This window comes from Desmodus rotundus, chromosome 9 (genome assembly GCF_022682495.2).
Source record: "Desmodus rotundus isolate HL8 chromosome 9, HLdesRot8A.1, whole genome shotgun sequence".
Classification (NCBI taxonomy): Eukaryota; Metazoa; Chordata; class Mammalia; order Chiroptera; family Phyllostomidae; genus Desmodus; species Desmodus rotundus.
The window spans coordinates 75671899-75699116 of record NC_071395.1 but is presented as its reverse complement, the minus strand read 5'-3'; the positions used below and the strand labels follow the sequence as shown (position 1 = coordinate 75699116).

Sequence of the window (27218 nt, the reverse complement as noted above, 5' to 3'; positions counted from 1 at the left end):
TATTCTTTTCAGGCTGATTGTGTCAGGGAAGCTCCTCAGCAGTCTCCCGGGCAAATGATTCTGCATGGGCCACTTGGCAGTATAAGGGTGGCTCTGGTGCTGGAGTCTGTGAGCGGGTAGGTCCAGGGCTGGTGTTCACTGGTCGGGAGGCATGGTGCTGGGCAATGTGGGCTGGTGAGCACAGTGCTAGGGCTTGCAGGCCAGTGAGTATCACGCTGGGGTCCATAAGTAGGTAGGTCTGTTGCCAGAGTATGCAGATGGGCAAGACTGTTTCCATGGACCATGGGTTTGTAGGCTTGCTGCCAGGCTCTGTGGGTGGGCCTACCCCCAGGGGCGGCAGGCCTTCTGTTGAGTACTTACCCCTGCATCTTTTCTATTGTTCCCAGCTACCTCTAGGCAATCAGGCCATGCCTATTTTTCACCCTTAAAAAAGAAGGAAATTCTGCTAGTTGTGACAACATGGATGAATGTGGAGGATATTATCCTAAGTAAAATAAGCCAGACTGTGTGATCTTATTTATATGTGGGATCTAAGAAAGTTAAATTCACAGAAGCAGGGAGTAGCATGATGGTTACCAGGGCAGGGAGGTGAGGGAAACAGAGAGATATTGGTGAAAAGGTTTCAAAATTCCAGCTTACTTGTAAGATAAAGAAGTTCTAGGATCTAATGTGTGGCATGAGGACTGCAGTTAGTAACACTGTGCTGAAAACTGGTAACTTGCCAAGAGAATAGATTTCACATGCCCGCACCAGAGGGAAGAAAAGGTAATTATGTGAGATTGATATGTGAATCAACTTGCCTGTGGTGATGATTTTACTTTGCCCATAACTATTTATTATCATGTTTTACACCTTAAATACACATAATTTTTATGAAAAAGAAACAATGGTTCTTCAAATTTGAGATGAGGATACCATATGCTTCATTTACAAATGTCTCTATTTTTAAATCCTCTGGTGAGTATGTAATAATAATATAGAAAATTTGTTGTAACCATGATGATGGAAATAATTTTCACTTTTCAATGCTCATGGGAAAACGATCATCTTACCAATAATTATTTTGTGTTATTATATATTTATTAAGTACATATAGTAAAATGCTAGTAAAGTGAATAACAAAATGAAACAGTTGATGCAACCTTGGGGAGACAGTTGCATTTTGTAAGTATTTGGCAGTATAGAACATGAGCTTTAAACTATCCATAAGTACATGTGACATATGTATTTTTAAGAATGTAGGCTAGGAGAACAAATCATGTAAAAAGTAATGGTTGCTGGAATGGTTATTTTTGATATTCAATAATTTGAAGTAATCCTCAGGCAGTACTGTCGGGCAATCTCGACAAAACTACGAAGTAAGGGCGTCTCGGCACATCTCAGAAAGTACAGTTATGACAAATGTGCAAACTGGGTCATTACAGGGACATTCATATATAAAGTATAAATTCTGTTTAAGGTAAAAGTAAAACTAAAATGATCGGTGAATATCAATTTAAATAATGAAAGATGCATATGGGATGGTGCAAACCTGTGTATTTTAAGTGAAGTGCGTAATTGTTACTGTAAATTTCAGTATCCAGTAACTTCCCAGCACATGCATCCTGCTAAGTGAACGACCCGACATTAAGCCCCACCATGTTCTCCAAAAGAATGATTTAAGCACAGGATCCCTTCTGGTTTCCCAGTGCAGGAACAGGCAATCCCTTATCAGCAGTTTTGAGAGTGAATTCACATTATCTGCTGCTGCTCAGCTTTAGTTTTAACAAGGACTACTGCTACAACAGCTAACATTTGTTGAAGGTATATTACATACTAGGAATAAACCATTTACATGCTTACGTGCATATTGAAATCATCACACAGAATGTTTTACATATTTTACTCAAACTCTACTTCCTGACGACATGGTAAAGTAGTTTATACTTGCTTTGAAAGGTGAAGTAATTTCCCAGGATCATACAGCTTACCAGTGGAAAGCCAAGACTGAACTTGCTTCAGTCTTACTCTAGAGCCAGTGCTGTCTACTGCTTTGCTACACTACTTGTTATTGTCAGAAGGAGAGTGTGAGCTTCCTTTAAGGTAAATAGGGAGCAGGTGAGCTAGCAATCAACTGCTGCCTTCCACTGGTGAGATATTATCTGCAGCAATCACAATCTATGTCACTGTAGCATGCAACCAGATTCTTAAAAGGGAAGTGGGCAAGAATGAAAATAGTTCTCAGTAGTAGCCTTTTATTTTCTTACTGAATGTAATTGGTCGTGGTATACCTTTCCCCCAACTTTTACTGAGTCATCTTTCCAACAACTACTGCTGATGTAGCTTTTTGGTAACCATCAATAATAATCAGTGCATTATGAAAATATTGGCCTGAGTTGATCTTGGGAGGCATATAGGACAGAGTGGGTTAACTGTGGACATATAAGTTGTGAACTGGTGATGGTGGACCCGAACGATAGGAAGAACACTTTGAACTTTATTCTGCCAGCAGTAGAGAGCTACTGGGGTCTTCTAATAGGATGGGAGTCATGGTGATGTAAGCAACCATATTCTTTGGAGATCAGTCTGATTGTGATGTGCAGAATAGGTGGAATGGGGAGAGACTGGGGACTGGAGATCTTCTAGGAGGGGTTGTCAATCACTCAGGTAAGCAATTATGAAGTATCCATAAAGCCATTCTTTCCTGGCCCCTAACTGTATGATTATAGTCATGCCTGTGGTGTGTAGAACATGTTAAGAGGCCCAGTCATTATGCCAAGTGGTAACTATTGGGGCAGCAAAGATAAAATTGACTTGGAAAAGTTTTCCTAAAAGTAAAAATGAAATTTAAGATGTGATGGGGTTCTCAGATGGTTGGTAAAATATGGCAGCAGGGAAATGGAAGTACTCCATCAAATCCTTCCCAGTCCTAGCTTCTGTTCTTTCAGCACGGGGGTAGCACACATGGGGAGTCCCAGTGTGAAAGTCACTGCTGGCACAGCCCCAGGTCATCCAGGTCACAGTGATGGGGGGAGAGAGTTATCTTTCCCTGGAGTTTATTCTCAGCCACGTACAACAGCACAACCAGATGTTCCTGGTGGGTATGAGCTGTCTGACCCCTGTGGTTTCAAAAGTTTTCAAGCACATCTTTTATTACATTATTTACCAGGATAGCTATGACTTTAAAATATTATAGTTTTAAGAACTTTAGCTAAAGATATTGATGTGAAAATGGGTTTGTTCTGATGCACCCTTATAGCTTAGATATGAAAATTTCAAGTTCAGATCACAGGTCCTAGAAGTAGGTTTCCACTTACTCTCCTTTAATTACTGCTTACTTGTGGGGAGTACACCTGAAGGGAGACCCCCATATTGGATGTGAAGTCATTACCACCGAGGGGAATAAATTTTCCTCACCCAAATTAGCTTTCTCAGGGAAGACTTGATGTCTCTGTTCCTCAAGCTGTAGATGAAGGGGTTCAGCATTGGGGTTACTGCTGTGTACATCACTGATGCAACTGCACCATTTGGTGCTGAGGGAGTTGAGGGGGGACTGAAGTAAACACAAGAGGAAGACCCGAAGAATAGAAAGACCACAGAGAGATGAGAGTTGCAGGTAGAAAGGGCTTTCTGCTTCCCCTCAGTGGAGGGGATCTTCTGGATTGTTGAGAAAATGTATGCGTAAGAGATAATCAGGGAAAGCACAAACACCAGGACCATGAGACCTCCGATGCTGAAGATCACCAGCTCAATGATGAAGGGGTCTGTGCAGGACAGTCTCAGAAGGAGGTTGATGTCACAAAAAAAATGTGGGATCTCCTGCTCTTCACAGAAGGACAGGTTGTTTGTCAACAGTGTGTGCAGGAGGGAGTAGAGGCCACTCATGATCCAGGATGCAGACACTAGGGGGACATAAAGCCCAGGGCTCATGACCATGGTGTAATGGAGTGGGTGGCATATGGCCACATAGCGGTCATAGGCCATGACTGCTAAGAGCAATGCCTCCAGTGTCCCAAACAGTATAAAAAAATACAGTTGTGATAGACACCCTGCATATGAGATGACCTGATTCTGGATCCATATGTTTGCCAGCATGTTGGGGACTGTGGTGGACACAAGACCGGTGTCAGTAAGGGAGAGGTCGGCCAGGAAGAAGTACATAGGTGTGTGGAGTCGAGCATCAGTGATGACAGCCAGAATGATGAGGAGGTTTCCTGCCACTGTGATCAGGTACATGGAGAGGAACAGCCCAAAGAGGAGCTCCTGTTGCTCTGCCTGCTCTGAGAGCCCCAGGAGGAAAAATTCAGACACGCTGGTCAGGTTTTCCCATCCCATTTATCTGTAAGCAGAAAGTGGGGATAATTGAATGAGGTTGACAAGCCCTGGATTGTGAACTCTGACACTTATGCAACATGCTAATATTGATCTTCTTGTATGAGGTGGAATCATATGAAATATACAAAATTTAACTGCTTGGGAACTATAAAAGTGGCGGTTTCATGTAGTTCAGTGGAATATTTGCAAGTGGTTGTGCTTGGTGCCATGGGAAACCAAAGATTTGTTTTTAATGGGAGAGCGTTTCTTTTTTAAAACTTATTATTTAAGCATCAACCTAATGCCCACATTTCAGGGGTGGGCTGGAGGTGTTTGTTGGCATAATTCTTGTGGTATTCATGTGGACCTGATGACATTAATCCATCCTAAGACTCTGCCCATCTTATTTCTTGGGCTGAAATAGTCTTCCCTCTCTCATTCATCCATCTAGCTAAACTTGAAATGTTAGTTTAGATGCTACTTCTTCTAGGAAGCCTTCTCTGACTTATCCTCTTACAACAAACTAAGGTTCATGCCCCTCATGCCCATGTGCCTTCCCCATCACAGCAGGTGTCCCTCTGGATGGTGACTATTGACTTACTTTTCCGTGTCCTCCACACTCTCACTGGTGTGAGCACCTTGAGAGTAGGCAGAGAAAGTGCATGTCTTACTCGTCTATGAAATGTAGCATTAGCCATGAGCCCGGTACAACACAGATACCTAGAGAGTGTCCAGCATGTGAATAAATAAACCCCATGAAATAGAAAGAAGAGACAGTAAAGTTGGGTAGAGGTAACATTGCACATTGGAAACAGCCTGAATCTTTTTGTTAGTAGGTTCATACGTATCTTTGATTTAATGGAGTCGTGGCCATAGGAATATGTAGAAAACATAGTTACAGAGACATAAAGATGTCAAACAAAGCAAACGCACTCTTTCTAGGTGAAATTCTGGGAATGGAACAGTGTTTCAGCTGAGGAATTGACCCACAGAATCAGTCTCCCACCCTGTGCTACATGTTTCCCTCCAAAGTAAAATATGTCCTATGAATCTGTCAGCCCAAGTTGCAGCCACTGAAATGACCACTCCCCACATGGCAATGGCATCTTTGTCCTATTTGCTCACTGACCACAGATATCTCTCACCAAACTGTCTTCCTTTTGTCTGTGGGTATCCCAGGACATGTTGCATGCTGCTCCCTCTCATTAAAATCTTCACCAGAAGTAGTTCTGGCCAAGATGGAGGCATAGGTAGAAACCCTTCGCTTCCTTGCATAACGAAAAGGAGAAAAACAACCCATCTAAAATCAAGAAAGCACTAGAATTGCCAGAAAACCAAACTGCATGGAACTGCAGCAACCACAGAATTAAAGAAACAAACAGAACAACCAGATCTGTATGGAAGCAGAGGGGAGAAACCACACTGAGGCAGTGGACCACGGGGGCAGGGCTGGCTGCAGCGAGGTGGGAGGCTGTGTGGGAGGGGCTGACTTAAGGGGAAACTGAGACTCAGAGGTGGCTGCGTACTAGAGTGGTTGCTGTGGTGGGACAAACTCCCGATCTCACACTACAGAGTTCGTTGAAAAGTGTGCCAGAGAAGAGCAGGGGAGCTGCATTGTTCCCTCTCTGGCCCCTCCCCCACCGGCAGCACTGCAGTGCAGCAAGGAGGTTTGCCCTTCATGGGCGAATACCTAAGGCCTTGCCCCCTTTACAACTTATCAGGAACCACTGGCAACAAAATAGGGACAAAGTGAAAGAACAGAGCTGAACCTCAGAAAGAGAGCTAAGTGAAGAGGATATAGCCAACCTACCTGGTGGAGAATTTAAAGCCCTGGTAATGAAAATGCTCACAGAACTGATTGAGCTTGGTTGAAAAATGAAAGAACAAATGAAAGATACCCAAAGTAAAATAAAGCAAAATATTCAGGCAACCAACAGTGACAGGAAGGAAACCAGGACTCAAAGCAACAATTTGGAAGAAAAGGAAGAAATAAACATCTAACTGGAACAGAATGAAGAAATAGGAATGCAAAGAAATGAAGAGAGGCTGAGGGATCTCTGGGGAAACCTGAAATGTTCCAATATCCGAATTATAGGGGTGCCAGAAGGAGAAGAGGAAGAGCGAAAAATTGAAAACTTCTTTGAACAAATAATGAAGGAAAACTTCCCCAATCTGGCAAAGCAAAAAGACTCTCAGGAATTCCAGGCAGCCCAGAGAGTCTCAAAGAAGTTGGACCCAAGGAGGAACACACCAAGGCACATCATAATTACATTACCCAAGATTAAAGAAAAAGAGATAATCTTAAAAGCAGCGAAAGGAAAGAGTTACCTACAAAGGAATTTCCATAAGAATATGAGCTGATTTCTCAAAAGAAACCTTACGGGCAAGAAGGGGCTGGAAAAAAGTAGTTGAAGTCATGAAAGGCAGGGACCTACGTCCAAGAATACTCTATCTAGCAAAGATATTATTTAAAATGGAAGGGCAGATAAAGTGCTTCTCAGATAAGGTCAAGTTAAAGGAGTTCATCATCACCAAGCCGTTAATATATGAAATGTTAAAGGGACTTATCTTAGAAAAGGAAGATCAAAAATATGAACAGTAAAATGACAATAAACTCACAATTATCAACAAATAAACCTAAAATAATAAAAGAAAGATAAACAATGAAAACAAAAACTAAGTAAACAACTAGAACAGGAACAGAATCAGAGAAATGGACATCACATGGAGCGTTTTCAGTAGGGAAGGGGAGGGGAAGAATAGTGGGGAAAATGTACAGGGCAGAAGAAGCATAATTAGTAGGCATTAAGTAGACAGGGAGAGGTAAAAAGTTGCATAGGAAATGAGGACTCAGAGAATTTATATGTACAACCTATGGACATGAACTAAGGCCAGGATCCTGGAGAGTTGGAGCTGCAGGGTAGAGGGGGTATAATGAGGGAAAATTGGGAAAACTGTAATAGCATAATCAATAAAATATAGTTTAAAAAATCTTCACCAAAGGCAAATACAGGAAGCCCAGAAACAGAGCACAATGCCCATCAGGTTTTGGTCTGCTGAAGGCAGCATTGCCAAATGGTAGGAAAAGGGAGAGGGATTGAACAAATGGTGCTGGGACCAGCTAGTTCACTCTTGGTGGAAAATTAATTTAGACTCATACCTCACAGTGTTTGCTGAATGAATTTCAGGTAAGTGAAGCATTATATCTACAGATATAATGGTAAAGTGACCAGAAGAAAATAAAGCACAATAGTTATTTGATATCAGGACAAGGGTGGCCTTTTAATTAAAAAGAATGGAAGGAATAAAAATGGAAAAGAAAGTTGGTTTCATGAAATTAAATTAAAACTATCCCCTTTTAATGGGAAGATCACACACAAAGTAAAAAAAAAAAAGCAAGCCAAAAAGTGGAAAGCTGATTTTAACATTCATTATAGAAAGAATTAAGATTCTTAAAGGAGTGATTAATAATTGTAAGTAAATTATTGATTAATTAACAACTTAATAATAATAAGTAAAGAACATTAGCCCCAATACAAAAATGGATGATCACTAACCCTAAGTCACATCCTGCATGGGCAGAACTGGATGTAGTCTCAGTCATTTAGTTCCAAGGCCCAGGCTCTCCACCCTCCACATGATCTCCATTACCCCATACCTTGTCTGCTAGTAGCTCAAATCCCCAAGATCACCCACTTGTGTGCAACTGGCCCAAATATGATTATAATAGGTGGTGCCTCCCACATGTTCTCACAAGGGTCTCCATACTACTCAGTCCTGTTTATTAGACTTTGTATTCTCAATACCCCACAGAACTAGCTCTAGCTGTAGTGGATGGATTAGTGGGGTTCAGTACATGTCTGCATTGGTTAACCTCTCCCCATGGCCCTTATGAATACAATCACTTCTGTAGTTTCCTGGCCTCATTAGCTGTTGCCTTTTCCACTGCCCAAAGCTGGCCCTCAACTCTCCCTCACTCAGGGAATAAGGTATATTGACTAAAGTAGATCAAAAGGCTTCAGAATCTCCACTCTCCTCAAACTTGTCTCTTGACCACTTCTGGCTCAGCAGACACAGAAACCTCAGCCCTCATTCTCCCACCAGCTTTCCTCTTAGCTCCCTGAGTCACAGACTAGAGACCTCATGTCCTCCTTTCTTTCTCCTTTCGCTACAGTTTTGTCCCAACTTTTAGGCCATGTTTCGCATTATGAATACAAAGTACTTTATCAACACATCAAACTCATTCAGTGCAGTGTCCTTCTTTTTCCTATGGGGGCAGGGGGAATTTTCCAGGCTTGTTATAAACTATAACTCCTACCACTCAAAACAAATTTGTCCTTATGTTTTAGATCAGCTGTGTGCTGTTTTAACACATACACTTTCTGTGGTCAATCATAATTTTTGGTGAACTTCACTTGGATGCTTCCTAGACTCAGGTTCAATTTGAAAATGGAAATGAAATTTAGAGGACCTGTGTTTCCCACTGATGAGGGAAGAAACATCCAGAGGAAAGAAGTGAAAGTTACCAGGGTAAAAACAGAAGGAAGAAGGTGTGGTGGGGAATGGAGTGATCAGGAATTCCCATATTTGGGAATATTTGTTCCTATTCCTATTCCCATACTTGTTCCAAACATAAACATTTTAATCCCACCTCCCAAACTAATATATATTTTGTTGATTTGTATGTTTGTTTAAAAATAGTGAAAGAACATATATGCAGGACCCATGGACATGGACAATGGTGTAGTGATGGCCTAATGTGGGGGGACAAGAGGCTGGGTGGAGGTGGACAAATGGGGAAAAAGTGGGGACAACTGTGGTAGCATTAACAATAAAAAATTTTAAGAGTATACAGGAAGCCAGTAACAGTGATTACTTGTTGGAAGTGTGGCGATTGGATGGATGAGACACGGGAGAGGGAGGGGGATTTTCATGTGTAGTTTTCAGTACATTTTTTCTCACATTGTGTTTTTTTAAAATGTAGGTTGGTATATACCGTCTTATACTGTTTATATTAGTTTTAGGTGTACCATATAGTGAGAAGTTTCGCCTGTGTGAATATACTACTTATTGAAAAATAGATTTAAAATGTACAAAATAAAAGACAATGCAGAATAAAGCAGCCTCTCTCTTCTGGAGATGCCATAAATAGCAGAGAAAATGGTTGCAGCCACATGCTTTTAATCTCTTAATGCAGTGTGAGGCCATGAGTGTGCTGTTCATGTTTTGTGCATCTGTGTGAGTGCATGTGTGTCTCCTGCAAAGGATGGAGGTTGAAAGGAATCATTGTGGAATTACTTGAAGAGAAGCCACTGTTGATTCCTGTGCTCTGTTCTCCTGATAGCACGTGTCTCTCACTGTCTGTAAGATTTTATGGACATGGGCCTCTGCCTCTTTTGGTCACTCAAGAAGCACAGTATTATCATTGTTGGCACAGGACTATTTGTGAAAGATAGGCTCCCAGTTGACCATAGGGTAGGATGAGCAAAGGAAAAAGAGGGAGAAAAAGAAGCAAAATGGAGTCATGTATCCTAGTCCTTACCTGGTTGATCTTGCCAGTTGCTGAGGGTGTTACTGGCAGGCTTCTGTCTACTTCATACACACCTCTCTGGCCTTGGATGGCCAGAAGAAGGTGATGGGAACTCTATTTAAAAGCACCAAAAGGAAATATGCTTCACACTCTGAATGTGTTGAATAATGACTCTTGCCATCACTGCACCTGTCCAGTTTTCTTTTTTTGCCTCATAGTATTCGACGACTTCTTATTTTTGTCCATTCTGAGAAAAAAAGGATAAGAGCTCTGGGTTAAGATTGTGATCATGCCAGTATATGTCAATCTGTGAAGCTACATTCACAGAACATGAAGCAGAGCCGAATAACAGTGAGGTGGATCCCTTTTCTATGTACATCAGAATATGCTGCCAGTGTCTGTCTGCCTCTTTTTCTTCCTCATACAATCCATGAGAAAGGCATTCTTGTAATTTCATTAACGTCCATGGAATGAAAATTCTGCTATTCTTAGCTGCAGGTTGGGTCATTCTTAAGATCTGTTAAATCAAAGATAATTAATTCTGTGATGTATGCAAAACCCAAGAGGACTGAGAGCACAGTGTGGTGTCCCTGGTGTGAGCTGGTCCAAGTGAGGCTAATGAGTTAGGGACCTGTGACACTTCTGTGGTCCCAGCGGGATGCTAGCAGTTCATTCACCAGAAAAGCAGCTAAGTTGCTTTGGTTGGTTCTTTTAGCCTTGTGATATCTTCCAGGGACTTTTCAGGAAGGCACAGATAGAGGCCTGCAGCACATGAAAAGGGCCACATAAAGTGAGCCACTGTTGGCTCAAAGAGTACCTTACCATCTTGTCCTCTTCTTGACATAATAATCCTAGTCCAGGTTGAAGCTTTGTTGGTACATCCCCACCAATACTAGATGTAGCATTTCTGGTCTGGAGAGATCAGGAGTAGGTTCGGGGCATTCCTTGTCATGGCAGGTGCCAGCAGGCTGAATCTTGTCCTTGCAGGTGTTTCATGGTCAGATCTATGGGGCAGGTGAAAGCTAAAAGACACCCAGCAAATGAAATCTCTTTCTAAATCCTGGAGAAATGATCGCATAATTGCCCTTCTGCTCCCAGTTCATCTAATCAAGGACACAGGGAATAAAGAAGCACGGATTGTGGGACCCACTGACTTAGGAATGTGAGTTATTCTTGGGTCTCCTTGGGACAGTGGCCACTTCCTTGTGTGTTCTAGAAGTGCTGCCATGATAAACCCTTATACAGTAATCTAAAGGTTTAAATATATTATTCCATTTTATTCAACACAATAACCACATAATTCTATGCCATAAGAAGTCTGGTTTAATCTTTTTTATGCCATGAGCAAAAGGAAAAGAGTGAACTGGTCCTATAAGAAGAACATGTGTCATGACTTGGAACATTGGTGTTGGATACTCAGAAATCACTCTCCAAAGTGGATTGGCAACTGGAACACCTGAATGGACAGAAATTGGGAAGGGAGTTATGCAGATGTTGGAATGAGAAAAATGATCTGTGCTGAGTCCATTCTATATCACTTCCTCTTTTCTTAGAATCTGGAGAAATAAAACCTAAAGAGAGCTCAAATTCCATCATGTTTCCACAGTTTGACCATACCAGCCTCCCCAAAGGCCCGTTATCTTTTTTTTTTTTTTTCAGTCCTGTATCTGGAGAGGTATAGCATGGTGACAAAAGATCATAAGGTATCTAAAGACTGGAGTCAGGTAGCTGGGATTGAATTCTAGCCGTGTGAACCTGTGTAAGTTTCCTAAGTTCTTCCAGCCCAAGTTTCCTCACTTTAATGACCCCTGAATCACTTGTGCATGAAATGGCGTCCAGATAAGAATAAAGAATTAAACTGAGACTTGAGTGATTGCCACAAAGAAAGAGTTTTTAGTTAGATTTCAGCCAAGTTTAGTGCCTGCTGAAATGAACAAGTATACCAACAAAATCCCAACATTTTTTTTGAAAAATAAAACAAAATAGAAAGTTTCCATAATATAATATTCACAATGTCTGGGAATCAGTGAAAATAACTAGACATATAAAGAAACTGGAATGCAAGAGCCATTCTCAAGACAAAAGGAGATTTATTTTATTATTTTTCTTTTCTTTTTCCCTTTTTTCATTGTTGTTCAAGTACAGAGAGCACCCCTCAGCACTTCCCCCCCACTGCAGCCATCCCCACCACTGACCTCTGATCCCACCCCCTCTTGGTTCTGTCCATGTGTCTTTATAGTTGTCCTGAAACCCTTCCCTCCACCACTCTTTTTTCCCCTCCCACCTCCATTCTGGTGCTGTGAGATTGTTCTTAACTTCCATGTCTCTGATAATATATCTATATATATTTTAGTTTCCACTTTTTATTTTATTATTTTATTTTATTAAATACTTTTGAATTTTATTGTTGTTCAAGTACAGTTTTCTGCCTTTCCCCCCAGCCCCTCCCCACCACCCCAGCTTCCCACTTCCCTCCCCTGTTTCCACCCTGCCTTGTTTTTGTCCATGAGTCCTTTATACTTGGTCCTGTAAACCCTTCACCCTTTCCCCCCATATTATCCTCTCCCCTCTCCCCTCTGGTAACTGTCAGGTTGTTCTTAATTTTAATGTCTCTGGTTATATTTTGCTTGATTGGTTTTTTTGTTGATTAGGTTCCACTTAAAGGTGAGATCATATGATATTTGTCCCTCACCACCTGGCTTATCTCACTTAGCATAATGCTCTCCAGGTCTATCCATGCTGTCACAAATGGTAGGAGCTCCTTCTTTCTTCCTGCTGCCTTCATAAAAAGGGTTTGGGAGTTTTCCATCTTCTTTGGATTTTCTGGAATAGTCTGTGAAGGATAGAGGTTAGCTCTTCCTTAAATGCTTTGTAGAATTCTTCTGTGAAACCATCCTGTCCAGGGCTTTTGCGTGTTGGGATTTTTTTGCTTACTGCTTCAATTTCATCTTCTCAGGACCATTCAGGCTTTCTGTTTCTTCTCCATTCAGTTTTGGAAGATTTTATATTTCTAGAAATTTGTCCATTTCACCTAGGTTTTTAAATTTCTTGGCATATAGTTCTATCTCTTCATAGGAATTTCTTACAATCCTTTGTATTTCTGTGGTATCAGTTGTAATCTCTCCTCTTTCATTTCAGATTGTTATTATTTGGGTCCTCTCTCTCTCTCTCTCTTTTTTTTCATGAGTTTGCTTAAAGGCTTATCAATTTTGTTTATCTTTTCAGAGAACCAGCTCCTGTATTTATTGATCCTTTCAATTATTCTTTTAGTCTCTCTGTCATTTAATTTTGCTTTGATCTTGGTTATTTCCTTCCTTCTATTTGTTCTGGCCTGTCTTTGTTGTTGTTCCTCCAGTTCTTGTAGGTGTACATTTAGGTTGTTTATTTGAAATGTTTCTATCTTTTTTATGTAGGTTGTATTGCTATAAATTTCCCTCTCAGGACTGCCTTCTCTGTGTCCCATAAGTTTTCGGTTGTTGTGTGTTCATTTTCATGTGTTTCCAGAAACTTTTTGATTTCTTCCTTGATCCCATTCTTGACCCATATATTTTTTAACAGCATGCTATTCAATCTTCATGAGTTTGAGTGTTTTTCAGTTTTTTCTTGATTTTGGTTTCTAGTTTCAGTCCTTTGTCATCAGAGAAAATGCTTGATGTGATTTCAATTTTCTTGAATTTGTTGAGGTTTGTTTTGTGTCCCATCATGTGGTCCAAGTTTGAAAATGTTCCAGGTGCAATTGAAAAGAATGTGTATTTTGCTTCTTTGGGGTGAAAAGTTCTATATATATCAATTAAGTCCATTTAATCTAGGACATTGTTCAATGCTGCAATATCTTTGTTGATATTTTGTTTGGAAGCCTATCCATTTTGACAGTGGGTTGTTAAAATCCCCTGCTATAATTGTGTTGCTGTCTATATCTTTCTTGAAGTCTTGTAAGATTTCCTCTCTATATTTGGGTGCTCCTATGTTGGGTGGGTATATATTTGTAATGTTTATGTCTTTTTTTATGTATGCATATGTTTATTCGTGTACATTTAAAAAAATTTATTGTTATTCAATTAGAGTTGTATGCCTTTTCTCCCCATCCCTCCACCCCACCCCAGCTGAACCCACCTCCCTCCCCCACCTCCACCCTCCCCCTTGATTTTGTCTATGTGTCCTTTATAGTAGTTCCTGTAATCCCCTCTCCTCACTGTCCCCTCCCCACTCCCCCCTGGCTATTGTTAGATTGTTTATGTCTTCTTGATGGATTCTTCCCTTGAATATTATGAAGTGTCCTTCTGGGTCTCTTTTTATGGCCCTTGTTTTGAAGTCTATTTTGTGTGATATGGGTATTGGTATCCTGTGTTTTTTCCCTGTCCATTTGCTTGGAATGTTTTTATTCCAACCCTCCACTTTCTGTTTGTGTAGGTCTTTTGTTCTGAGGTGGGTCTCTTGTAGGCAGCATATATGTGGGTCATGTTTTCTTATTCATTCAGCTACTGTATGTCTTTTGATTGGAGCATTAAAGCCATTTACATTTAAGGTTATTATGGATAGGTACTTATTCATTGACATTTTACTCCCTTTGTACCCTTGTTCTTTTCTCTCTCACTGTTTTTCTTCCTCTTCTTAAAGCAGATACTTTAGCATCTCTTGCAGAGCTGATTTGGAGGAGGTGTATTCTTTGAGGCTTCTTTTGTCTGGGAAACTCCTTATTTCGCCTGCCATTTTAATTGAGAGCCTTGTTGAGTAGAGTGGTATCGGTTGCAGGCCTTTATTTTCCATTACTTGGAATATTTCTTGCCAATCCCTTCTGGCTTGGAGTATTTCCCTTGAGAAGTCAGCTGCTGGCCTTGTTGGTGCTCCCTTGTATGTTACTTCTTGTTTCTCCTTTGCTGCCTTTAAGATTCTCTCTTTTCTTGGAATTTTGCCATTTTAATTATTATGTAAGACAAAAGACATTTAATGGAGACCAACCATAAAGTGACCCAGATATTAAAATTACCAGAGAAAGGGTTTAAAATGGTAAGGTGATGTCTTCTAGGTTTTGAAGTTGAGCTGCTAAAAGAAAAATAAGTTTGAGCTTTTAATGAAAATGATGCAATTCTGCTGCTGGGATTATACCTTAAGAATCCTGAAACACCAATCCAAAAGAACCTATGCACCCCAATGTTCATAGCAGCACAATTTACAATAGCCAAGTACTGGAAGCAACCTAAGTGCCTATCAGCAAATGAGTGGATGAAAAAACCATGGTACATTTACACAATGAAATTCTATGCAGCAGAGAGAAAGAAGGAGCTTATACCCTTTGCAATGGCATGGATGGAACTGGAGAGCATTATGCTAAGTGAAATAAGCCAGGCGGTGAGGGACAAATACCATATGATCTCACCTTTAACTGGAACATAATCAACAAAAGAAAAAAGCAAACAAAATATAACCAGAGACGTTGAAATTAAGAACATTGTAACAATAGCCACAGTGGGAAGGGGATAGTGGGGAGAGGGGTCTATAGGAGCTACTATAAAGGACACAAGGACAAAATCAAGGGGGAGGGTAGAGGTGGGGGAGGGAGGTGGGACTCGCTGGGGTGGGGGAATGGGGAGAAAATGCAGACAATTGTAACAGAATAAAAATAAATAAATAAATTAAAAAAGAAAAAAAGAAAAAAAAAGAAAAGCTAGTTCCTCTTGGCCATGTTTTAAAGGAGATATCCAAGTAAATAGAAGAATGAGAGATGTGAACTGTTGGAGTAACATGAACAGAGCATGGATCTGAGAGAGGAGTTGATAGGCAAAGTTATGGAAATAGATGAAATCATGTAGAATTATGAGCCTGAAACCTGAGACTCTTCTAGAAGGACTGAATTTTGATTCAGAATGAGGATTCTAGTGGGGGAACTAAGACACTTGAACAATCTAGAATTGATATCAAGCTATATGTTTGTCTCCTTTATGGATTAGCTGAAGAGCACAGCAGAGTGTATTGTTATAGTAATTTAGAGTGGGCATGCAATTGAACTGTAATACATCAATTACATGATATAAAAGATGAATGTTAAAATATATGCACATGAAATATAAAATACAAATAAGAAAGAAGGTTTATTGTATTTATTTTTATATGTTTGAAATATTATATTGGTATAATAATGAGTTTTTAAAAATATTAAAATTAAGGGGAAAATGATGGTCTTCCAGAGTAATCAGTAAAATTGCTCTGGACTTCAGGTATCACCCTTGACACTCTTACCTCTCCCTCATCCATAACCACCCAATAGCTCAGTAACTTCCCTGAAGGAAGTCTATTCAATACCCTGGAAAAAGGATAATAAATAGTGCAGTATAAGATAACAAATACTATAGTACTAAATAGATTTCAAAATGTATAAGAGATTTAACAGAATAAAAGCTTATGCCTAATCAACTATGTAACAGTGTCTGTGGGGACCCTGTGTGGGGGTGGATCCTTTCACCACAGGGCTCCGGCACCCCGTTCGGCCTCCAGGCCAGTTCCATCCAGCTCACACAAGGGAAAAATGAGTGTGGAGAAAGCCCACATTCTATTGTTTCTCTTTTCACATTCCCTTGGCCTCTAGACCCTTTATCTGTATGTTCACTGTTTGTTTAGATTGCTGTAAACTCTTTGGAGCTCTTTAGTTCTTTACAGCTGCCCAATTAAACTCCTGCTCTCACTACCCCTTCCTTCTCCCTTACTTCTCTCTCTCTATCCAGTCTTACTTCAAGACAAAGTGTTGTCATTGTTCCATGCAGAGAGCTTTTATCAACTATCATCTATCTATCTATCTATCTATCTATCTATCTATCTGTCTGTCTGTCTGTCTATCTATCTATCAATCATCTATCTATCTATCTACCTACCTACCTATCTATATCTATCTATCATCTATCTATCATCATCTATCATCCATCTTCCTATTATCCATCTGAATAATATCATAAATGCCTTTAGACCAGTGGTCCCCAAACTTTTTTCACCAGGGACCATTTTCAAGGGAGACAAGTTTTCCACCAACTGGGATGGGAGGATGGTTTTGGGATGATTCAAACACATTACATTCAAGCTGACTTCCTCCTGTTGGCCCAATTCCTAACAGGCCCGGACTGTTATTGGTCCACGGCCTAGCTGGTGGGGACCCCTGCCCTAAACACACCATGCAGCCCATTAGGTTTAGTTTAGTTTTTAGTAATAACTTACATCTAACTACACTTTTTCCTTAGCTGCACTGTCCTAACTTGCCCTGCTTGAATTTCTTTTTATTCTGAATCCTATGCTCTTCTTGCCTTGACTTTGCTCTTCATGCATTTTTTCATTTATAACTATTCTAAGAAAATTTGTTTTCTTGGTTACTTTAGCTGTTTCTAACCTTATAAAAGGGTATCCATAACAATCTTGTGGGATTTACATTTTAAAATACCACTATTATGTTGCTAAGATTCAGTCAAATTGCCACATGTCTCTGTGGGCCATTCAGGAAAAGAGATTTCTCCTCTGGCTGGAGCACTCACCCAATTACCAAGGATATCACGTGGCTGAGACCCAGTGTAGGGGCAAGAGGGCCCATGTCTAATGTTATATCTGGGATGACTTTTGTATCCCTTCCCCAACAGCAGTGGTTGATGGCAACCACAGCACCCGCTCCCGAAAGGAGAAGCACTATTGGGGACTCAGGTCCCACCTCAGGAATAAAAGTTTGGGTCACCTCAGCAGGAGAAGCCCAAGTGGCAGCTGTCCAGCAGCTCCCCTCAGAGCATCAGATAGGTGGTCATTCCTCTTCTGAGCTCCTAGATTCTGGTACCACCACCTTTCCCTTTTGTAATCAGGGGAGGTACCTCCTCTCTGCAGTTAGTTAATTCTGGGTTGCCTTGGTATCCATCTTTTCCATCCTTTAGTCTCTTTCAGGACACATCTATGTATCTACTTCCCTGTTTTGTATCTTCTTGTTTTAAACATACCAGATGTGACTTCTGTTTCTTGAATGGACCTTCACTGACCCAAACAGACCTATTGGCTATTTAATCTTTTCCAGACTTGGTCAACCTCTGGTCATTGGTACAGGAAGTAATTTATTTATTTATTTATTTATTTTTTTATTGTTATGCAATTACAGTTGTATGCCTTTTCTCCCCATCCCTCTACCCCACCCCAGGTGAACCCACCTCCCTCCCCCCTCTCCACCCTCCCCCTTGGTTTTGTCCATGTGTCCTTTATAGTAGTTCCTGTAATACCCTCTTCCCACTATCCCCGCCCCCACCCCCCACCCCCGCCCTGGCTATTGTTAGATTGTTCTTAACTTCAATGTCTCTGGTTATATTTTGTTTGCTTTTTTCTTCTATTGCTTATGGTACAGGAAGTAATTTAAATGATACTGTCAAAATTACTCCAGGACAGCATGTTTGACAGAAACAAAGGGACAGGGTTGAGACAATGACTTTACATATAAGAGCAATGATTTTTATTTTCATTTAAAGGTATAAACATACATATAGATTCTTACAATTACTGTAAGCAATACAGTAGGGGAGGTCAACTTCCTGTGTTGAAATTAAAACAGAGCTATAACGTCAGATTGACAAAGCAGTTTGCTGGTATGAAGTTCTAAGAATTTACACACTCAGTTTTTCTTTTATAGCATCCTCTTGGCACTTAATGTTTTACTACGGAAAATATTTGAAATATCTCAAACTATTTGGCTCTTTTGAGTTTAACCACAATAGGAAACTAGCTTTGTTGCATTCATATTTAAACATAATATTGCAGGATTCATTTATTAATTTAATACAAATGCATGAAATAGTTACTATATGAGGGGAGACCCCCCAAAATGCGGAATTATCTTCTGGAGGGTGGGCCCTTTGTAGTACAGGCTTCCCCCACTAGGTGAGTGTTCTAGGAACCCATCTGTGTCAGTGTAGCAGTTGCGAGAAACTGTGTTCGGCCCCAGTGTGTTTTTTTGAAGAGTCCTTCACCACGTTTGTCCATTTCCTTATGGGTGATTTACAAGTGCAGCTGCCCATACCACACTGCAGGATTTTGACACAAACCCCCAAATGTCATGACCCCTGTGCCTCACCCTTCCTATACACCTGATCTCTCCCTGAGCAACATTTTTTGTTTGTTTCCCTGGAAGAAAATGTCCTCAAGGAAATATACTTTGCTGCTGTGTAAGCAATGAGAGAAACACATGGCAGAAGCACTAGAAAGCATCAGAACCAACGAGTTCAAGAATGTTCTGAGTAGTGGAAAAAACCATCTAGATAAATTCCATTTTTGGGGTCCACCCTCATATGTTAGCCCCAAGTGCTGAAGCTACAGCAGAACAAAACAGATCTGCAGTCTTCACATTCTCATGGGGAGAGACAGACCACACATTTATGTAACATTTTCAATAGCCAACTTTGGAACTTCCTTCCATGCTTTGGTCATGCATTCACCACAGATTCATATGCAGTTGCAATCAAATCCTTTTTGGTTGAAAAGAAGAAAATTGGGATAGTTCTCATCCTTGGTATTTTAGAGTCTCAGAGCATTAAAAGGTGAATAACATCATATTTAATATTCATGGAAAATTCTTGGCAATGTGAGTTATCTGTAGAAGATAATAATTTTATGTTTTTACTGGTAGTTAAAAATACTAGATAATAAAACAACTTGCACACTCTTCTAAGATACATTCAATGCATCTCTTCAAAGTGTTATTCTCTTTGAGAGAATGATGTTTAAGGGTAATCATTTATATTTTATTAACATTTTAAAAAGTTTTATAATTTTCTCATGAACAGAGTCAAATCATAGTTAGTGGAGTTCCTCAGTGGGTATTTACTGACCTACTGGGTTAACCACCTCTGTTTTGGGGACTATCACCTACATAGTCAGTGCCAGTCACCCAGCAGAAAAGCCTCACTATGCCTGGGCCAATCTGAGGAAACATGGTCACATCACTTTTAATACTTCCCCTTTTCTTCACTTATTATTTGACACCTGAATTTTTGACATTGTAGCTCTATTTCATTTTATAATTAATCAAATCAGCACTTTATTATATTAATTGCATGAGAATAATTATTACTTTAAAATGCTATAACTATTGATGAGTACCATTTTAGTAAGATTTTAGGGAAAGTATTATGCTCTTTAGAAACAGTCTAGTTTAATCCACAATAGAGCATGAAGAAAAGTATCTCCCTAGGTCAGCTTATTTAGAGATTTTATGGATGGGTAAATAATGTCTGGTATGATTCTATCTGATCATTATCACATTACATTTCAGAGACTGATATTTTCATTTGTTCATCCCACTTTCCAGCAGGAGTTATTGGATACACTTCATATGACCAAAATTATGAAAGGTACAGTGATGTGTTAAGACCTGCCCTCAGAAGATGATAAGCCTAGTGGAGATGATTAACCGTCATACTTTGATGAAAATGGACATTTGATTAGTGATTTATATCCTTCAAATAACAAAGTCTTTTACTCACATCCTGTGACAGTGGCGGGCAGAGATTATTTTCATAAATGTGGATGTGGAAGTGGAGCTTCAGACCTTTTCCACTTCTTCTGAGAGTCAGTACAAGAGCTGAGACATGAACCCATATCCTGCGCTGCCACTCTGCTGAAGGACAACAACGTGGACAAAGTGACAATTTCAATAAGACTAATCACAAGCTGTTACCAATACCTGAGAGAAGTAATTTTTAGGTGGAAAGAGCAGATGTGAGTTCTTGAAAGGGGAGGACATTAGGGGAACGGCTTCCCAAGTGCATTAAAATGGTGTCTGCTGTCTCCAATGTATGAACTCCCGATGCTTACACGGAGATTCTCTTGCTGAAGAGTTTGCCCAGGGCAGCCTTCATGTCCTGATTTCTAAGACTATAGATGAAAGGATTTAACATTGGGGTCACTGCGATGTACATCACAGTTATCACAGCATCGTTTAGGCTGTACCTGGTCAGAGGGCGGAAGTACGTGCCCATGACTGTCCCATAATACAAAGAAACAACTGTGAGGTGGGAGCCACAGGTAGAGAAGGCTCTGAGCACACCCTTGGTGGATGGGACACAGAAGACTGTGGAGAAGGCCCGAACATAGGAGATGATGATGCACAGCAGTGGCACAGAGAAAACGGCAACCCCGAGGTACATCATCTTCACATTAAAGTGGGTGTCAGAACAGGACAGCTTGAGCAAAGGGGTAATGTCACAGTAGAAATTGGCCACTTCCTGGTTGCCGCAGAAGGACAGACTAGCTGTGAGCAGAGTGTGGGGGAGGGCATTGATGTTTCCAACCACCCAAGACCCAGCAACTAGCAGGACACAAGTTCGTGGGCTCATAATTGTTGTGTAATGAAGTGGGCGGCCGATGGCCACTGCGCGGTCATATGCCATTGCAGCCAGGATATAGCTATCTGTGTTACCCAAGGCAATCATGAAATACATCTGTGTTAGACAGCCCCCAAAGGAGATGGCTTTGGTCCCCATGAGGTGGTTGGCTAGCATCTTAGGGATGGTTACAGAAGAAAAGAAGATGTCAACCAAGGAGAGGTTAGCAAGGAGAAAATACATGGGGTTGTGAAGGCGAATGTCACAGTGAATGGCCAAGATGATGAGCAGGTTTCCAATCAGTGTGATGGGGTAAATGAAGAGGAAGAGGATGAAGAAGAAATCTTCCTGTTCCTGCTGCCTGCTGACTCCCAGGAGGATAAACTCCAGGACAGAGGACCTGTTGTCTTCTCTCATGGCTCTTTTATTTAGAAAGGGGAGAGGAATCCAGAGTTACTAGTGATTTTACTGTGTGTCATGGTTTTCTTTATCCACCAGTTTTGGCTTATATGACAAGTCATCTCTACAGGTGAGTTTACTACGTCTGGAGAGAGCCAACACTTTGGGGAAGTATCCTTGTTGATCAGTGGGTCTAATTCACAGTTAGCCCTGGACACTCATGTCTAAGACACAAATAATCTTTGAGTCAGAAGTGCCTGTCTTCCCCCAATCCAGTACCATCACACAAACACCTGGGATTTAATCAATTAACAAGCACTTCATTTTCATATTGCATGCACAGGACTTTGTTAGGCTCATGGAAAAATAAAATCTATGTGAAAAATGCATTTTATTTATCTTTTTATTCAACCTGTAAGGCATAGTCTGTGTTCTCAGGGACCTTACAACTTAGTGGAAAAGCCAGAATCAAGTGCTAATTTTATTACACATTATTTGGAAATGATAGCATTTTCGAATTTTTGACAAAATACCTCAGTGTAAAAGGTGTGTTAGTACAAGGACCAGCTTGGAAATTAAGAATTGTTCCAATGACCAAAGTCATAGTGTTTCCACAGCCCAGGAAGTAACAGGTATCTACACTGACACTGAAAGACTATAAATCACAAAGACCATTGGGCTGAAGTCTTAGCAAAAACAAGCCTAGTGAATTTCCTCCCTATGATTCCCATTTTCAAATAAGACTTTCACCTCCTCCTTGATAAGTTTTACCTCTTTGGAACTGTCTAATATAGAGCACTGCAAAACTTTTGTCTTCGGTGTTCTCTTTTCTTTCTTTATTATTTCTTTTGGGGGCTCATCCAACTCAATAGCCACTTCCAGGACTGCAGAGTAAATCTCAGGTCTGTATCTGTAGACTCGATTCTGTATTTTCTGTATTTCTATGTTCAGCCACCCTGTCAACAAGTCTGTCCAGAGCCCCTACTTTGCACATCCAACCTAAGCAGTTTGCAAGTTCTTTTTTTTAAGGAGTGCAACCATACTTTGTTTATTTTAATCACCCCCATGCAGTTTGTTGTGAAACATATTTCATTTTATGAACAAATAAGTTTCCACTCAATATTTCTAGAGTTAAGTCAAGGTTTATTGCTTTGGTTTCCCACATGTGGGATGCTCACAGGCACACACACCCAGTTTAATCTTCACTTGAACATCTGACCTTGTTGATTCTTCATTTAAAAGAATTCTTACATAAGTTAACTTTTCTACCTATTGTCTCAGAGCTTCAGCTTAGATAATCACCATTTTGTACCTGAAATATTGTAATGTTTCCTTAACTTCTTGACTATAGATTCTGCCCTTTTGGTCCACTTGTACTCTGAGGCATACTAATAATGTCCAAAAGTACTAGCTACTCATCCAAACCCACTTTGTTCTCTTCTCTCTGGATGTATAATCGGACTAGATTTCCCAGGCTTCCTTGCACTGAGGTGTGGTCATGTGCCTACGTTGTAGCCTACCAGTTTCGTTCATGTGTTTTATTTCTGGGCTTCCTGTGAGCTAGACAGAACTGGCCCAGAGGCTGAACAGGGTAGTGGAGTCACATGGTGAAATGAGCTGGTGCCCCTAGATCTCCACATCCAGCAGAGCCACCCAACACCAAGGATACCTGCTGGCACTGTTACATAGGAGAGACATAAATTTTATTCTGTTTAAAATATCACACATTTTCAGATCTATTTATACTGCAGTATTTACTATCCTGCATTCATTGTTATCCTTTTTTTAAGGTATCCTGAATAATTCACTAATTTTTCCAAAGACAATTCTACTCAATAAATAATTCAATATGTAATTGATTCAGTCACGGTTTCTCAGTATATCCTATAGTGCTTGTGTGAATTATTTGCCAAGCACAGGGGATACAGATCTAATTATTTTTCTCCAAATATGATATCCTTTCCTGTCTCTGAAGCTAAAAGTATTTAGACTTCTTTCTTAAAGTGCCTTTCCTTATCCTTGCACAGAATCATAGTATCTTAGGGTTGAGAACGTTCAATAAACCAAAATGGCTTGGACATTATGCTTAGTTCATTTGGTGTGGAAGTGTACTATTTTAGAGGTGTGATTCTTGGCAATATAGCAGACTAAGCTGATCCTGTTCCAATTTAAACACATAGAAATTCTAGATACACTTTAAAAATAATAAAATACATATAGCGAAACCTAAAAGTAAGAAGTGGGAAGACAATTGTAAGACAGAGATGGTGATGCTGTGGACCCTTGAGATTTCCAACTATGAACAAGGCCCTACAGACAGGGGTCTGGTTTGTAACTTCCCTTTGGTTCAAGAGATGTGGCCCCAGACCTGTATGAAGTAGAGAGCTAATTTGAGTCTTCTGTGTAAAACAGGTGAAGTCTTGCTCTCTTTATGAAATAACACTAGAATTTTTTGGTATGTTAGAATTGGAAAGGAAAGAACAAGAGAATAATGCGACTGTCTACAAAGAAAGTCCAAGAAAATCTAAATCAATCATGAATTCACAAGGGAATCTCTAGAACTATCAGAAAGTTTCTCTGATACTGATCAATATTTCAAACAGTCAACACTGTTCTTATACTTAAATAATAACAAATTAGAAAATACAATGTTTAAAAAAACTCCTCATTCACAATGGCAATAGAAAATATTGAGGAATCTAGAAATAATTCTAACAAAAGAGGTCCAGCTGGTTTCAAAAATTATAAAGCTGTTCTGAAGGACAAAAAAAGAATACCTAAAACAATGAAGAGGTAAGCAATGTTAATGGTGAGACTCAGGGTGGTAAAATTGTCAGTCTCCTCCAAATAATCTATGAATTTGATGTAATCCCAATCAATAGGTTTCTTTTAAACCTGGAATTTAGCATGCAAAGAATGAGGAAACATAACAAGCTAAAACAATGTGAAGATAGAGAACAAGGAGAAAGAAATGGTCTCATTATGATTTACTAAGGTAATTCAAACAGCAGAGTAGTACGGATGTCAGAAATGAAGAATATACCTATTCACAGACTAAAATGTTCAGACACAGATCAAGCATTTATCAGCTGAGGGTATATGACAGGGGATGGTTAGAAATGAGCAGGGAAAGGATGGAGTGACCATAGTAAACAGTGTTGGGACAATGGGATACCCATGTATGAGAAATAATCCCTAAAGGATAATTGTGAAAAGCAAAGCTTCAAACAATTTAGAGGAGCATACCATAAACATATCAAATCAACACATTGTACTCCTTAAACATATACAATGTTATTTGTCAATTATATCTCCACAACACTGAAAAAATTTTAGAGGAAAATATGTTTATGATATCAGGAAAGCAATTAATTACTTAAACCAGCATAAAGCACACAAAATATAAGAAAAATGTCTTACATTTTGAATATTTTAAATTCAAAACATTTGTATGAGAAAGACACTGTAAAGGCAGGGGAAAGACAAATCAAAGGCTGGAAAGAAGTGCTTGCTACTCAGGTAATCAATTAAGTACTAGTATTCAGAATACACAGGAATCTCACACACTGATAAGAAGAGGGCCAAAAATGCAGCAGGAAATAATGGGGAAAAGTTAGAATAGACAAGTCATAGGAGAGGAAAAGGGCATGGCTGCTAAATGAAAGAAAAGATGTTAAATTAAAACAAAATTTAATAAGGAATAGTGGAGAAAACACACAAAACGGGAAATAAGCCTGGAAAAGAAGTTTGTGGTTGTTTTGCAAAATTTTTAGTTTGAGCTTGATTCCTAACATACTAACAATTAGTATAGCAGGTATAAATTCAACTACCCATGTTTTGGTGACAGAAATAAGCAACTTTTTATTTAATGCAAACATAAGTATTTGGATGTATGAAATGACTGATGAATAAAGCAACATTTGGTAGATGATCTGGTGCAAGGACAACCACAAGTTGATTTTAAAAAGAGTTAATAAATGTAAGAATAAGCTGCACCCAGTGAGAAGTGGTTGGTGTAATCCATGTGAGAAGTGAAAACACGGGGAACCAGAACAGAGAAGTTTCTGGGCACAAGGACTTCACAATCCACAGTGCTAGGGGCTAAGGTGTGATCACGGGAGAGACGACTTCTGTTGCAACATTGAGGAGAAAATTAACTGGAATTAACTGGAATTAACCAGAGTTCCAGGCAATGGTGAGCCACTGAAATCCTTCCTCCTGGAAAGTGTTTCTGCTCTGAGTGTGACAGGGTCCAGGACGATTTTTCAGGGACACAGAGGCCAAATACTTCCCCTTGACACCGTGGGAAACAGACAAAATCAAAGAAATGTCATCCGAGTGCTTTGACCCATCAGTGCTTTGATAACAAGATAAAGATAATTTTCTGAAGGGTCCTGTTAGCGTGTACTGTTGAATGTGGGAGTGGGAGGAGCAGGTGGGTTTGCAGCTCCTCTCTAAGACCAACAGGCTTATACTAGTGCACACCCACAAGCACACATGCACACACACACACCATTTCTACAGGAGGTGGAGAGCTCAGGACTGAGATCACCAGATCAAAACTACCCCTTCCTCAATCTGTTCTTATGCATAAGGGTCTCAAAATAACCACTGTCCATTGTCAGAAGGGGAGGTCTCTCTCTCTCTCTGTCCACACCCCACCCCTCTTCTCTCTCGGTTTTGTCTGTGCAATCTGGAGACCTTGGGTTCTGGAACCAAGGTCTGAGTCCTAGTGTTGCCAGTCCTTCTTGGTGTGGCCTTAGGCAATTCAGTTCACCATTTCTTTCATCTGTTAAAATGACAAAATAACTCAAAGTAATTCTACTTACCTCTTCGGGGTTTGTGAGGGTTAAAGGAGATAATGTATATGTAGTTGCCGGCTACCTGTCCCTTGATGTCATTGTCTTAGAGACTTTGTTCTTCAGGTCCCAGAGCCCCTGCTGGGGGAGTCAGCTCAGATGGTGTCAGAAACAGTCCTGATCCTGCCTCTACTTCTCTTCTCCAAATGGGAAGTTTACAGCCAGCTGTCTAGCACCTGGTAGCATTCCTCTTGGGTGGCAGGCATGCTGGAGAAGATTCCAGTAGCAGGCTTGTAGCATGGGTCCTTTGATCCTATGGCAAAGGAGATAAGATTATGATGGTTTGGAAAGAGGAACCCCACGTTTCCCAACCCCACAGTTGGGGTGGAGCACAAGGGGTGGAAGAGCTGTCCTGGACAAAGCCTGCCCGTGTGGATTCCAGTTTCCTCCTCAAGGAACCGGGGTGGTCACAGCATAGAGGAAATTTGGAATTGTTCACCAGGTTATAAAGCCTCCTGAACTGTGACTCCCACAAGTCTTTCCACTGGCCATGGAGTAATTGTTGAAACTCATTACTCACACCTATAGCTGTCCCAGGGGGCACACAGTGGTTCTCAAGAGTAATAGTTTCCAGAGTTGTCTTCTAGAAGGAAGTATGGCAAGAGGGTTTCTTTTTTTTTAAATTTTTATTGTTATTCAATTAGAGTTGTATGCCTCTTCTCCCCATCCCTCCACCCACCCCAGATGAACCCACCTCCCTCCCCCACCTCCACCCTCTCCCTTGATTTTGTCCATGTGTCCTTTATAGTAGTTCCTGTAATCCCCTCTTCCCACTGTCCCCTCCCCACTCCCCCCTGGCTATTGTTAGAT

General features: G+C 40.4%; 2 protein-coding genes across 3 annotated transcripts; both read right to left on the bottom strand.

The window, feature by feature from the left end:
- Window positions 1–1598: 1598 nt before the first annotated feature.
- Window positions 1599–10282, bottom strand: OR1G1 (olfactory receptor family 1 subfamily G member 1). The gene is made up of 2 exons (XM_053911383.1): window positions 9836–10282; window positions 1599–4318 (listed from the first exon to the last, which is right to left on the bottom strand). The coding sequence occupies exon 2, from the start codon at window positions 4312–4314 to the stop codon at window positions 3367–3369; it is 948 nt and encodes a 315-aa protein (XP_053767358.1). The 5' UTR covers window positions 4315–4318; window positions 9836–10282; the 3' UTR covers window positions 1599–3366.
- An 8072-nt stretch (window positions 10283–18354) lies between these two features.
- On the bottom strand, window positions 18355–26813 carry LOC128779324 (olfactory receptor 1A1). Of its 2 annotated transcripts, XR_008425223.2 has the most exons (3): window positions 26379–26813; window positions 20311–21571; window positions 18355–19418 (listed from the first exon to the last, which is right to left on the bottom strand). XR_008425223.2 is itself a non-coding variant. In XM_053912080.2 (2 exons), exon 2 carries the CDS (start codon window positions 21565–21567, stop codon window positions 20638–20640), a length of 930 nt encoding a protein of 309 aa, XP_053768055.1. In that variant the 5' UTR covers window positions 21568–21571; window positions 26379–26813; the 3' UTR covers window positions 18355–20637. The 2 variants fall into 2 exon arrangements, 1 of the variants encoding a protein (XP_053768055.1); XM_053912080.2 differs by having other exon boundaries at window positions 18355–21571.
- Window positions 26814–27218: the final 405 nt, after the last annotated feature.

Excerpts from the sequence above, each read along its gene's own strand:
- OR1G1 (XM_053911383.1), bottom strand. The coding sequence starts at position 4,314 with ATGGGATGGGAAAACCTGACCAGCGTGTCTGAATTTTTCCTCCTGGGG.
- LOC128779324 (XM_053912080.2), bottom strand. The coding sequence starts at position 21,567 with ATGAGAGAAGACAACAGGTCCTCTGTCCTGGAGTTTATCCTCCTGGGA.